This window comes from Neolamprologus brichardi, chromosome 22 (assembly GCF_056152115.1).
Source record: "Neolamprologus brichardi isolate AB-2024 chromosome 22, ASM5615211v1, whole genome shotgun sequence".
NCBI lineage: Eukaryota > Metazoa > Chordata > Actinopteri > Cichliformes > Cichlidae > Neolamprologus > Neolamprologus brichardi.
Window position 1 is genome coordinate 1,182,662 of NC_142124.1, and position 14,195 is coordinate 1,196,856.

The 14,195-nt window shown below is 49.2% G+C and overlaps 1 protein-coding gene across 1 annotated transcript; it reads left to right on the forward strand.

The window, feature by feature from the left end:
- Nucleotides 1–753: 753 nt before the first annotated feature.
- Nucleotides 754–13,758, forward strand: atf6b (activating transcription factor 6 beta). The gene is made up of 17 exons (XM_087835272.1): nucleotides 754–1,064; nucleotides 2,751–2,830; nucleotides 4,556–4,637; nucleotides 4,736–4,795; nucleotides 4,877–4,956; nucleotides 5,063–5,270; nucleotides 6,536–6,700; nucleotides 7,032–7,201; nucleotides 7,352–7,531; nucleotides 8,901–8,983; nucleotides 9,070–9,273; nucleotides 9,420–9,527; nucleotides 10,462–10,558; nucleotides 10,651–10,721; nucleotides 10,915–11,014; nucleotides 11,128–11,212; nucleotides 11,436–13,758. The coding sequence occupies exons 1-17, from the start codon at nucleotides 992–994 to the stop codon at nucleotides 11,720–11,722; spliced, it is 2,133 nt and encodes a 710-aa protein (XP_087691398.1). The 5' UTR covers nucleotides 754–991; the 3' UTR covers nucleotides 11,723–13,758.
- Nucleotides 13,759–14,195: the final 437 nt, after the last annotated feature.

Below are 14,195 nucleotides of genomic sequence, written 5' to 3' on the forward strand. Positions count from 1 at the left end.
CTTTATGGCCTCACACTGTGTTCAAAATGACGCTGTGCCGCTCCGAGTGCGTCACTAGGAGGCGCTGTGCTCCACCTTCCACATAAAAGCCACAGCAGTACACCGGAAAGCAGCTGCAGCTCTCTGAGTTCCTCATTAAAACTTCCCCCTGCAGCGCGCAGCACCTGCGCCATCCTCAGGTGTGCTCCCCGTGATTAATAAAAACAGAACCCTCCTGAGGGGCTGCAGGCTGCCCCTTTCGCTTTGTTCCCACTCACGCTGCACTGTTATGTAACGACTCCCACGCTTCATCCCCAAAACTAAAAATGAGAGCCCCATGCCAGCCCCGCGGTAGCATCGTTTACTACCACGCGGGTTGTTTGTTTATGTGTGCACACCGGCTTCTTCTTAAATTCGTCCACAAACTGGACAAAACGCAGAAATCACATCTCTCTGCCTGGATCCACGTGAGTTCACCAAAACTGTTTTTCTACTTCTAACCCGTGATTGGCTCCCCTTGTCTGTCAAACCCTGACATTCCTCGCGTTCACTGGCTTGCTACACATGTCAATCAAAATACGACCATTCGATTGGACCGAATCACCTTTAAAGCCCTTCCTCACTTGTTCTTCTCAACGATAGGCTCCCTGGCAACCCAATAGTAGTCTCGGAATCCTCCTATTGGCCCAATATTTAGTCAATCACACATCCCTGTGCTGTGATTGGCTTCTCTAGCAGACGTGGGCGGTAGCTCTGCCCAAAAGAAGCGTTTCCTTGTGCTGTCATATGCGACGTAAAAGGGAAGGACCTACAGTTCAAGCGGATACAGAAAGTTGACATAAATAAGGAAATTTAGAGCAAATATATATTTGATTAGTTTGAATTATAAATGATATCTTTACATCACACCGCCCAGCTATCTTGATGCGGACGCTGGAGGCGGTAATCTGTCTGTTTGTTTAGCTAGCTGCTATCGAGGCTCCTGCTCTTCAAACACACCGCCTGCGGGGCGATGAGTACGGATCTGTTGTCGGATTTGGACAGCCGCTTCTTCGCGGATAACCTGCTGACGAGCGAAGACTGGGGTGAGGCAGCATTTTGAAGCATTAAGGTTGAAGCTGAAGCATTCAGAGGAGGCTGACTTGATAGCGGGGGTGTGGATGCATCGAGAAGGCGAGGCGACGCAAACGGGGTCGTCGGAGCGTCTTCAGCGCTCATTGTTCCCACCGTGACATCTGTGTTCACGACAAAACTGGTCAAATATATTCGTATATGATGATTTTGGGGTTGTGTTAGAGCGCACGCGACTGCAGGGCTGTACTGTGCACGCGCTTCCTCCTTCAGCCTGCTCACCCGGACGCGCCGGTGTGTGTTCAACACGTTGGCTGGAAACGTGAGCTCGCTTTAATTTAACCGCACACTTCGCCCTCTGCGTGTTGTTCCCCCATTTTCCGCTAAAAACCCCGCATTAAACCGCGTACTGTTGACATGTTTCAGGGCAAAGCTCGAGCCGCGGTCAGGGGGAGGAAGAGGGCTGTCACGGCTGTCGTGATCAGCGCACGCTGTTATCGCGATATCTGCAGGGAACTGGTTAAAAAACCTAATCAGCCTCCTCTTATCTCCAGCTTCACAATAACCCCGAGAAAGGTGGTGCAGGCAGGTGGATGCAGGTGGAGGATGTGCTGTCCTGAGTTCCCTTTGTTAGAATAACATGTCATGGATATCCAGTCAGAACAGCCGTGCTGTAGATGTAGCTCTCTCTGTTATGTTAACATTTTTAAGTAAAAAAACACGTTTCCAGGATTTACTTGCCTGTTAAACAGTGAAGTAGGTTTACAACCCGTTTTATTGTAGCTGTTAGACCAAAGAATTTATCGCGCCCTGCCTGCAGTAAATACAGTTTCATCTAATCTCAGGTGAGATTAGATGAAACTTGAATGATCCCCCTGAGAGAAGTGGGTCAGAGCAGCAGCAGGAAGCGTGAATACACCTGAGAACAAGAGACACTTATAAAGGACAATAACGTGTAAAACACAGCTATTTCTGACCAAAGTGCATGCATGCTGTATGCACACAGCAGCACAGAAGGCGGAGTCATCAAATATAAACTTCTGTGTGTAAAAAGTTTAGTTTTTTTATTTTGTTGGTAAGAGAAACTCTGCTATTATTATCCACAGATCAGTGTGTATTTATCAGCATCTATAACGGCTGAAACATGACAAAACAATAAGATGAGACATGAGAAACACCATTCAGCCATGCTGTGTGTTAATGGTGTATAGTTTGTCCACAAGGGGGCACTCTGCAGCTTCCTCGTTGATAACAGCTATCAGGACATTTAATCTTTTTTAATCTCAAAAATATCCTAAAATCTGTGATCGTAGCGTCTCTGAGCTCGAGTTCTGAGCATCTTACATGGGATACTCGAATACTTTATGCCATCTCCGGCTGAGCTGATGGACTCATTTCTAGTCCTGTCCATCTGCTCACACTTCAGCTCCGCCTCCCGTCTCCAAACCATCACAGCAGGTCTCACCTCCATCTTTAAACCTGCTGCTGTCCTTCTGTCACAAATGCAGAGATCTGGAGGATTCATAAAAAGTAAAGGTCACATGCAGATTTTTAGAGTGCTGCTCTGACAGCATGTGGCTTCAAACTCAGAGGTGTGAGGAAAGCATGATGGGAGAAGCACAGTTGACACCATCGCGGTGCGTGCGTGGTTGAAGCTGGTTTTGTTTTCTCTCACGTGTGTGGACTCGTGTCTCCTGCAGATGCCTGCCTGTTCCAGTGTGAGAGCATGGAGGAGGGCGAGGACGGGGACTTCGGCCGAGGCTTGAAATACGACGCATCGGTACGTTCAACACACAAAGCTCACGCTTTCTGTGCACGCCTCACATTGAACCCGACACCCTGCGACCAGCACTTTCACACGGTGATGAAATCCAGCGTGTAGCTCTGCTGCTACACTTACAGCTAATCCTAGATCATCAGCACTGTCAAAGGATGTAAAACCAAAGTGTTCGGCTGCAACATTAAAACCAGCTGCCTGATATTGAGCAGTGCAGACGGCTGTGAGCCTGCAGGGCTCTGCCTGACCTGGGCTGCTCTGACTCGCTGGGCACATTTGCGTAGCCTCAGAGCTGTGAGCTCATTATTTGACTGTCTGATATTTATGAAAATGACGACGCTGAGTCCAGCGATCGCTGCCTGACTGGGTCTTTCGAGTCACTGCACTGCTTCCCTGATTCGTCACTCCACTATCACATGACCCACAAACACATCCTGGATAGCAGCAGATCAACATGTACAAGAATAAACGGACAAATAATTTCTGAAGTCGGGATCATTTGAGTTTTAACAGATAAATTGATTTTGCTCAACTACAGCAGCTTTGCATGAGTGACGGTTTAAAATAAGCCTTCTTATACTTCCACTGGACCTCACTGCAGCTGCTCAGTTCATAATCTGTCTGAAACGAACAGTTTGAGTTTGCCCCACAAACAGGTTTGAAGAGCAGGGGCGTGGTTTCTGTGGCCGAGACGTCCATATAAGGAATATTTCCCCTCTGTGGCTTCAGATGAGTGAGTGGGAAACAGCTGAGACGACTTATCTACATCACCCATCGTAGCTGCACAGTCAGGAAGACAAAGAAAAGCAGAAGCAGCTTTTTTTTAACACCAGAATCTTTGTTTGTTTGTTTTTTAAATAGGAAAAAACAAAACTTTCAAAGTAAAAGTTTGTTTTTCTGGATTTTGGTTCTTCAGATTAAAAGTCTCTGAAACAAACTGACACATGACTGTTTTGGTTAGCAAGCTGCTGTGAATGCAGTGTTTGCTAGTTTAGCTGTGAGCTTAAAGTGCTGCACATGGTGATTAATAAATGTTATGACTTTAACGATCAGCGGTGGCGCGGCGTGTGTTGCGGAGCTGCTTCCTGGTTGACGCTGCAGGTTCAGCAGGATGTTTCCTGGTGTTCTGTGATCTGCAGGACGTGACCGACAAGTTTACTGAAGCGCAAACGTCCCACCTTAAAATAACGATGGAAATATTTGGCGCGCTGCTTTGGCCCTCAATGAGGAGAAATGTTTGTTTCATGTTTATCACCTGCTTCCTGTGACCTTTGACCTGAATCCAGCAGTTTCCACATCACAGCTCCTGATGCTTCATGCTTCAGCGGATTTACGTCGTTAGTTTTTGACTGAGTTGTTTTAGCTGCAGATCACAGCTCCGCCCACTTTGCTGCTTTGGTGACAGCGGTGTGATAATGAGACACACACACACATTCTCGTTTTGGTATCTTAGTGAGGACATCTAATTGATATAGGCATTTCCTATCTGCTAACCATTAAATATAAACGCCTAACCCAACTGTGACCCTGACACTGACCCCACATTTTAAGTCTCAAACATGCAAACTCGTGAAGACGGCCACGTTTGGGCTGTTGGTCCCCACAAAGATATCTAAACAGGCTCACACACACACACACACACACACACACACACACACACAGTTGCTGATTGTTTACTTTCTTTGCTCTCTCTCTCTCTGTCTCTCTCTCTCTTTCTCGTTCTGCCAGTTCGACAATGACCTCGTGCTCACCCTCGATCCTGACAACCCTACGTCGCCCTGGCGACACCTTGACGACAACCTTCTCACAGGTACGTGCCGGTCAGCGGACCGTGGCGACCTTAAACCACCACAGTTTAGTGTGAGTTTGATGTAAATGAGCTGTTTCCTGTGTGTGTTTTCTTTGAAGCTGACGCTCCGGCGATTAAAAACGAAATGACAATAACGCAGCCGCTGCCGGTGGAGATGTGTAAGTCCCCGTCGGGTTTCTCTTCATCGGGTTTTGGGTCGTTTGCACGTTTCCTGTGGTTTCACTGTTTGTCGTGTGCAGTGTTTCAGGTGAAAGCGGAGCCTCCCTCGCCCCCGTCCTCGCTCGAGTCCGAGTGCTCGGCCTCTCCACCTGACCCACAGGTGTGTTTCAGTTCACGGGGGGGTCAGTGGGTTTATTAAAGAACGCTAATGAACACAGACGGGTTTGTGATGGCGGTTAAAAAGATCGTTTCTCTCTCCTGCTCAGATCTCCGTTAAAGGCGAAAATCCTCCGACTCCTCCCTACATGTACGGAGACGTGCTGTCGCCTCCCCTAGGGTCCATGGAGGTTACCGTAGCAACAACAGCACCCCCAACACAGACCCAGATTGCTGCGGTGACACAGACGCAGCTCCAGGCGCCGCTGACGACGCCGATCCCGGCGGTCATCGGCGGGTTACAGACGCAGGCTACAGGTACGACCGCTCGCCCGCTTATCCACTGAAAGCAGCCAATGGGAAAGCTGGGTGTGGTTTGGTTTGGTGATTGGTGCACGAGCGCAAGTTTTCCAGGACCAGTGTTAGCTCAATGAGCAGCTTCCCTGGCTGGGAGTCATTCTGCACGTCAGGAAGCATCAGAAGCATCAGGCCTGCTTCTCCAGCTTCGTGTAATCAGATGTAACTTTGTCCAAGAATCAGACCAAAGCAAGAAGAACGTCTCAGAGGCGCCTGGTTAGCTGCTGTGATGCTGAGGTCAGACTTCAGCCTTTTGACACAGAGATGGTTCAGGTGTCTGAGTTCTGCCTCAGTGCTCTCTGCTGTTTGCAGGTGTAAACCTGCTCAGGGAGCCTGTGTGAATAAGGCAGCAGCTGAAAGCAGCTTTTATCTGAGCTGTTGGGAAAACGGAGCGTCGGCGGGTCGGTCGAGCTTTCATGTTCGGGCTCTGCCTGAAGGGAACGCTCTCAGTTTACTGGGCGACTGTGGAGGTGGAGCCTGAACATAATAGGTCAGTCCCAACAGACATGAACGTCTCAACTGCTGCAACCTGATCCTGGTTACAAGGCAGAGAAAAGGCGAGTGTATTATCATCACCAGGATCGCCACAGCGACTCACTCTGAGGCTCGCCGCTCACCTTAAAGTGTCTTTAATGAACATCAGAGGGTTTGGATTATAAATCCTGGAAACGATGGTTGTTTGAAAGCACACGCTGGTGTCACGTTAGCTTCCCTCTGTATGCGTGTAAGCGCTCAGTCAGCAGGATGTGGAGGAGTTTAAATCCTGCTCAGGGTCAGACACGTCCGGTAACCATGACAGCGAGAGGACATCACTGAGTGAAATATGTTTCCAGAAGTTTCTGAGCGATTGAACTCAAACTGCTGTTTATCTTCTGAAATCAAGTTTGTCATTAAAAGTTTGGAGCATTTCCTGCTCTGCTGTCGACGGCAGCTCTGCAGCCCTGCAGCTCTGCAGCTCTGCAGCTCTGCAGCCCTGCAGCCTCCACACTGGTTGTTCTGTGCGAGCATGCAAACGCCGCATGCTAACAAACCTGTTTGTGTACTTTGGATTAACTGCAGCGTGCGCGCTCCCTCCTGTTTGCATGCTGAGCCTTAGCGTCGGGTTTCACTCACGCTGTCGTTTAACCAAAGCGCCGCGAGGTTCCAGTCTGACCTGTGAGCGCCGCTGCGGCCTCTGTTACAGGGCGCCGTTTTAACCTCTGACGCCGCCTCTTTGTCTCCTTCAGTCTTGCCGAGCTCGGCCACGTTAAAGGCCAACACCATCCTGAGCACCAAACCCCCCATCCAGCCCCGACCCGTGTGCGTCGCCACCCTGCCCGTCCCCCAGACCGCCACGCCGGCCAAGGCGCTCATACTGCAGGGCCTCCCCTCCATGGACCAGAGCAGACCTGGTAACAACATCCTGTTTCTCCCTTTACTAATCCTAATGTTTATTTCCCATCACAGTTTCCTTTATACATATCTACTTTTAGGTTTTATATCTAAATAATTAAATTTATTATTATTATTATTATAAGTTAATATGTTATTAATTAATTTCTGCCTTTGCTTTCGTGGCGTTTCACTTTGTGCAGCTGATTTAATAACGTAGTCGGGGATGAGTGATGACGGAGGATGCTGGAGAGTCCGACCTTTAACATGATCAATAAACAGTGGTGTGTTCAGTTCTCGTGTGCTGAGGATGCTCTGATTCGTCTGCATCTTCTACTCTTCCTCCTCCAGTCGTCATCTCTCCGTCCGTCTGCCTCGGCTCCACGCCGGCCATCGTCAAAATGGAGCCCGTCTCTCCCAGCATCCCCCAGCACTGCTCCAGCCCCACGGCCCCGCCCACCAGCAAACCCATCGTCCCGGCGACCACGACTTTGCCCGGCAACAGCTCGAACGACATCGATGTGAGTACAGCACTGACGTTACAGCCAGTACCCAGAATTCCTCTCTGAGCCTGTGAACTGATTACATCACACACCTGTCACACGGCTCCTCCTCTTCTTCCTCTCCTCCTTCCTGTTTCCCCTCACTGACCACCTCCTCCTCCTCCTCAGATGAAAGTGCTGAAGCGGCAGCAGAGGATGATAAAGAACCGCGAGTCGGCCTGCCAGTCGAGGAAGAAGAAGAAGGAGTACCTGCAGAACCTGGAGGCTCAGCTGAGGGAGGCCCAGCAGGAGAACGAACGGCTCCGCAAGGAGAACCAGGCACTGAGGGAGAGACTGGCAGGGAAGGAGGTGAGACTCCACGAAACATCACAACACACGAGTGAAAGTTTTTATGAAGAGTTGCAGCTGATGGAGGATCAGGATTTGAAACTGCAGGAACTTTTCTGCCTGCAGTTAACCCTTTAAAGCCGGTCGGAGCAGCACGCTCTGTTTTGCGTAACTATTTTTAAATCCCGGTAGCTCTGCAACCACGTGAGCTAGCAGTAATTTTTTTTGCATATGAAACCGGAGGAGTTGTACTTACATCTTATGCCATCAGCTTGTCCTCGGTCACAGTTTCCTTCCACATATAGCTTTGCAAAAACTGCATAAAAAGCACTTGCAGCAACAAAAACATAATATTCCAGAAACACGCTTTGCCGATCCGATCAGCTGTTTGTAACACTTCCTACGTCCATCAGCGCGAACTATCGCATGTCCGCCATGACCTGCCCGAAACCGGAAGTGACGTCATTTTCGCAGAAATGTAGTTTTTTTTTACCATCAGGGCCTCATGAGCCTATACTGGTGTTTTTAAAAGTTATCTTTGACTTTATGACTTTCTGTGTGGTTTCTGGGATGCTTAGGACTCATATTGCACTGCTGGAAATAGTTTATTTTGATGCATATGCTGCTTTTTTGCAAATTTGCATCATAATATTTATTTTCGTTTTTCCTGCAGTGTATAAAAATTGGTGTATTTCAAAAATAAAACTATGAAGACACTCAAAATAAATTTCCTGTGGTGGGAAACTATTTTGTGCAACTTTTTTGTATTTACAGTTTTGAGGGATAAGCCTCTTAAATTTCTCTAACTAGAAATATATGTTAAAAAAACAAAAACGATTTTCAATTTTTTTGTAGTTTATTGCACTTTTTTGCAATTTATGTAATTACTATGCACTTAATGCAGACATATTATTAAAATCTGGGCTATAATGGTTGTATTGATGTATAGCAACTTGAAATGCTCCCAAAAATGGCTCCACAGCATGTAAACATATAATATAAGCTCTGGCGGACTTGGTTCTATGGTAGGTCTTAAAGGGTTAAACTGTGAACGCCGGGAGCAGCGGACACACCGGTTGGTGGAGTCCTGCTGGACGTTCTGGTTCTTCAGCTCCACGCCTTTCCGCAGCCTTGTGATAAGATCTGATGCGTGACAGCAGCATCAGAGCGCCAAGCGTGGCGTTCAGCGTAATGTTGCTTAACCTGCTGCTGAGTGAAGAAGACGCAGTGACGTCTCTGCGTAACTGAATGATCTGCTGAGGGAGCCAAAACCACCAACAGGAAGTAACTGAGACAAAAGGGGAGGAGTCAGACGAATAAGAACAGAGTCAGGTGGACCTGCTGCGTCAGCGTTCAGGGTCATTCTCTCATCGTGTTCGTGTCATTTCAGGGCGCCGAATCGGCGAGTAACAAGAGAGCCGTGTGCGTCATGGTCGTCCTCCTCTTCATGACCTTCAGCTTCGGACCCGTCAGGTATCGCTTGCGACTCGTCGTGCAAATATTCGTCGCCGCAGATGTCGGCGCCGCTTTTGTTCAGCACGTTCTGTTCTGCATCGCAGCATCACAGACAGGAAGCTGGCGACGGGTCTGCACGAAGACGTGGTGTCGTTTACGGGACGGCGGCTGCTGGAGATCGAACAGCGGCAGCAGGCGGCGCCGTCTACCAACAAGGTGGAGGACAAGACGGAGACGGAGGAGGACGGAGGAGACGAGCGATGGAAGAGAGCGGAGGAGAAATACGCCGCGGAGTCGTATCAGTTCAGGTGAGAGGATGTCGGCGTTTTGTGACATCACTGCGACTGTCAGCTTTGAGTGTTTGTGCTGCGAATTTCTCCACACTTTGAAACAAACGTGTGTGTGTGTGTGTGTGTGTGTGTGTGTGTGTGTGTGTGTGTGTGTGTGTGTGCAGAAACCTGAGCGACGTGTTCAGTGATGTGAAGGACCTGGTTCTGCAGGACATCGACCGTTACTTCACCTCCTCAGACTGCCGGCAGTTCAACCGCTCCGAGTCTCTCAGGTGAGTCTGACTGTGTTAGGATCTCCACGCTCGCGCTGCGGCTCGCGCTGCGGCTCACACTTTGACTCGCGCTGCGACTCGCGCTGCGGCTCACACTTTGACTCGCGCTGCGGCTCACACTTTGACTCGCGCTGCGACTCGCGCTGTGACTCACACTTTGACTCGCGCTGCGACTCGCACTGTGACTCACACTTTGACTCGCGCTGCGGCTCACACTTTGACTCGCGCTGCGACTCACCCTTTGACTCGCGCTGCGACTCGCGCTGTGACTCACACTTTGACTCGCGCTGCGACTCGCACTGTGACTCACACTTTGACTCGCGCTGCGACTCACGCTGCGACTCACCCTTTGACTCGCGCTGCGACTCACGCTGTGACTCACACTGTGACTCACACTTTGACTCGCGCTGCGACTCGCGCTGCGACTCGCACTTTGACTCGCGCTGCGACTCGCACTGTGACTCACACTTTGACTCGCGCTGCGACTCACGCTGTGACTCACGCTGTGACTCACACTGTGACTCACACTTTGACTCGCGCTGCGACTCGCGCTGTGACTCACACTTTGACTCGCACTGTGACTCACACTTTGACTCGCGCTGCGACTCACGCTGTGACTCACGCTGTGACTCACACTGTGACTCACACTTTGACTCGCGCTGCGACTCGCGCTGCGACTCACACTTTGACTCGCGCTGCGACTCGCACTGTGACTCGTGCTGTGACTCGCGCTGCGACTCGAACTGTGACTCGCGCTGCGACTCACACTTTGACTCGCGCTGCGACTCACACTTTGACTCGCGCTGCGACTCGCACTGTGACTCACACTTTGACTCGCGCTGCGACTCGCGCCGCGACTCGCGCTGATGTGAGGAGCTGCAGCTGTATTTAAACCTTCCTGCTTCTGTTTCTTTGCTTCTTCTGAATTGTGCAGGCTGGCGGATGAGCTGAGAGGATGGGTCCATCGACACCAGATCGATCGCAAGAAGTCCGGAAAGCCGAAGATGGCCAAGAAGGCCAAAGTCGCCCAGGTGAGGAGTCGTCTTCATCTCCCAGAGTTTTAACCCTTTACTGGAGAACAGTCTTCAGCTCACTGGGATCTGTGGTTTGTGTCGTTCTGCAGCAGAAAGCTCAGCAGAGGAAAACCAACTTCTCCAGATATCTGCCGATCCAGACTCACCGCTCCATAGAAAGGTACGACGCGCTCTTCATCGCCGAGCGCAGACCTGCTGAGTGTGCAGCAAGTCAGACAGGAAGTGACATACATGACTTAAATGGCTGAATGTTTCTGTGCTGCTGAAACTCAGTGAGATCATTTCAGCTGAAAAACATTTTTACATTAATGTCACTTCCTGTCCAGCCTGATGATTCTCTCCCTGTGCTGCAGTCAGCTGCAGGTGCTTCCTGGTCCTGAGGTCACCTACAGCGACTTCCTGGACGCCATCGACCGCAGAGAGGACACGTTCTACGTAGTCTCGTTCAGACGGGTATGACACGCACGCACGCACGCACGCACGCACGCACACACACACGCACACACACACGCACACACAGTAGCAGCAGGCTCTCACAGCGTGTTAAACGGCGTGTCTTCCTGCAGGATCACCTCCTGCTTCCGGCCATCAGCCACAACAAAACGAGCCGGCCCAAGATGTCCCTGGTGATGCCGGCCATGTCTGTAAACGGTGAGTGTGCACGCTGTGAATCACTCGGCGAGCGCCGCCGTGCACAGCTGACTCGGTCACGGCGGCCCAGCGAGCGCCGTGCCCTCATGGTGAAGATAAAAGGCTGTCATTGGCTCGGCTGCTGTTCTTCTCCTTATTGATAGAGCTGTCCTGATGATGATGATGATGATGGTGGTTATTATCATTAACCAGCCGCTCTTCCTCCATCCCTCCTCTTCCTCAGAGAGCCTCTATAACTCCTCTCAGGGCTACGAGATGATGATGCAGGTCGACTGCGAGGTCATGGACACTCGGATCGTCCCCATCAAGTCGTCCGCCGTCCCCCCCTCGCTCCGAGACCCGCCCCCGCCTCCCCCCTCCTCCCACAGCAGCTCCAACCATCACCACGGCAACCACACCTCGCTCCGAGGACGCCACCAGCACCACCCCTCCTCTTCGTCTCAGAGGCAGCCTTTACCCGCCCGCCGACGGACAGCTGAATACTTAATCAGCCAATCAGAAGGAGTCTGAAGGTCGGAGGTTAAAGGTCGGAGAAAGACTTGAAGTGTAAGCTCACTGTCCCTGCATCAGGTAACGGTTCCACCTCCAGCAAACAGGAAGCTCCTCTCCGCACACGAGTCGAGCTTCCTGCCGTTTCCCAAAAGGTGAAAATCCAAGAAAACAAATTGAACGTGGGGACGTCCCACAAACGCCAACATGTTTGTAAGAACGACCGCGGCAGAGCGGCGTGCATGCTGCGTTTTAATGTTTAACAGCGAGAACGCAGCGTGGAGAAGCTGCTCCATGAAGCGCCCACAGCCACACCTCTGTCACCGAGTGACACCGGAAACCTCGGCAGACGCGCAGCGCTCTCTGCACACTAAGCTCCGCCTTCTGTACCTCATAATTCAGACAGAGGACGAGCTGAGCTTCTTCTTTCACGTACAAACAGGAAGTCTGTTCTAATGCTCGACGAGTAAACGTCAGAAATAAACTTTAGCTGGCGCCAACGTGTTTTTCACGTTTTAGTGAGTCGTAATTATGAGATACAGAAGCCCAGAGGAGCTGCAGCGCGTCCCACAAAGATGTGACGGCGTCCGTACGGAGCGAGGTGTGGCATCTAAAATATCGCCAGCAAAAAGCCGAACCAATGAGATTCCACTGAAACAAAAGCCGCTCGTTTGGTACTTCTCTGTGGTACAGCAGTGAAATCGTTTCAGCCGTCGTCTTTATCGATGTTTTGTTTTTTATGCTTGTTTTGGTTATTTAATAGTTGTAAATATGAGTGTAGATATTTTGTCACCTTTTTACTTTTTCTAATTTTTGTTTTTCACAACAAAAAGTAAAAAAACAAACAAAAATATTTTGTATTTGTCGGACTCTGTGCTGGTAATCTGAACTCGGGATTTATCTGATCTAAAATATTTATGTATATATATATATGCAGATTTTTGATCTTTATTATTGTACAGAATTAACGTGTAGAAAACTTCATACAATTTGTTTTATTGTGAAAAATTCTGCTCACTTCCTGTCCTTTTTTTTTTTTTTTTTTTTATTAGTTTAGACTAACAGAGCAGCTTTGCATGATCCACAGTTCATAATAATCCTTCTTTATCTGATTCGGGGCCAGTTTATCCTCTGTGTGGGGAAAAAAAGCTGCTTTGGCCACTCCCCTTTAACCTTTCTTTTGAATTTTGGGTGGGGCTTCTGTGGCTGAGATGACCATATTAGGGAAGCTTTCTTTGTGACATCATCCAGAGCCACAAGGAGAAAAAAACTGCTGAAATTTTCCATTTGAGCTCCTGGATCATAGGACGATTGTCCATTAGTGCACATATGCTTGTGTTTACCACGAGCACGGAGGGCGGGGCAACCCCCAAATGTACAGAATAGCTCCGCCCCGCTGAGCCGACGGTGTGATTTGTTTTTGATGTACAAAATTTTCAATCATGTTTAAAAAGTTTAAAGCGAAGTTTCACCCATCAGGGTCACGTTTGCTCAGCATTGTGGGAAATGAAGTGTCTGCAGCCTTTCTTACAGCGAACATGTGTTAATGTTGTTTCACTTCCTGGTGTTTTCCTTTCATACTGATGTTACTCTTCATGTGTGCAGAGAGGAACGTGGAGGATATGAAGGTAAACTTTTCCTTTCAATGGTGGTTTGAGTTTTAAAACACTGATGGAGCAGAAAAACGAGATTTGTCAGCTGCTCGTTGGTTCTTTCACACGCAGTCGGCTCATGTTTCACTTCCTGGTTTCTGAAAACGCACTGAAAGCTGTTACTGAACCTTGTTGATCAGCTGACATTATGACATCATGCATTTAGAGATAAATCCTCAGGAAATGTTCTGGTTTGTGTCTGTTCATCACAAGAATGGCGTCTGAATGTGGTTCAAACGTAGTTTTACTCAAAACTCCGACCTTTGACCCGCTTTAAGAGCCACGTCTGCTCTGCAGCCTGTTCCTGTACAAACCAGATTGTGAGCTCGCTGAAGCTGCACATATGAAAATGTAAACTGTCCTTTTTTATTTAAATGGAATAAAATCATGAATGTGTAAATATTTCACAGGCTCCTGCTGATTGGTCGCTGGCTTTAGACTCACTGACCCCTCACTGACCTTTCACATCACAGACTCAAAGGGGACTTTTATTTTTCTCACTGTTCACACTGGATTTTTTTTAAAAATTTAATTGTTCACACTTAATTTCATAAGTCAGAGAGAAAAGAAAGAAAAGTCTGTCCATCCAGCAGAGGGCGCCAGAGTGGTGCAGACTGACACTTCATGAAAGAAGAAGACTGACGGAGGCTTTACCTGTGCAGGTGAGGAAGCTAAACTGAAGAGACCTGATTCACAGAAGTGTTTGTGTGAGGGCCACATCCACACGCTGCACAGCTCCAGCCTTTAGCACCGATTTTGTCCACGTGTGGCATGAATACACGTGTAGTGAAAGGCGGGGCCGCCTCACCTGAAACATGTGACGTGTGCCTGCTTAGATTACA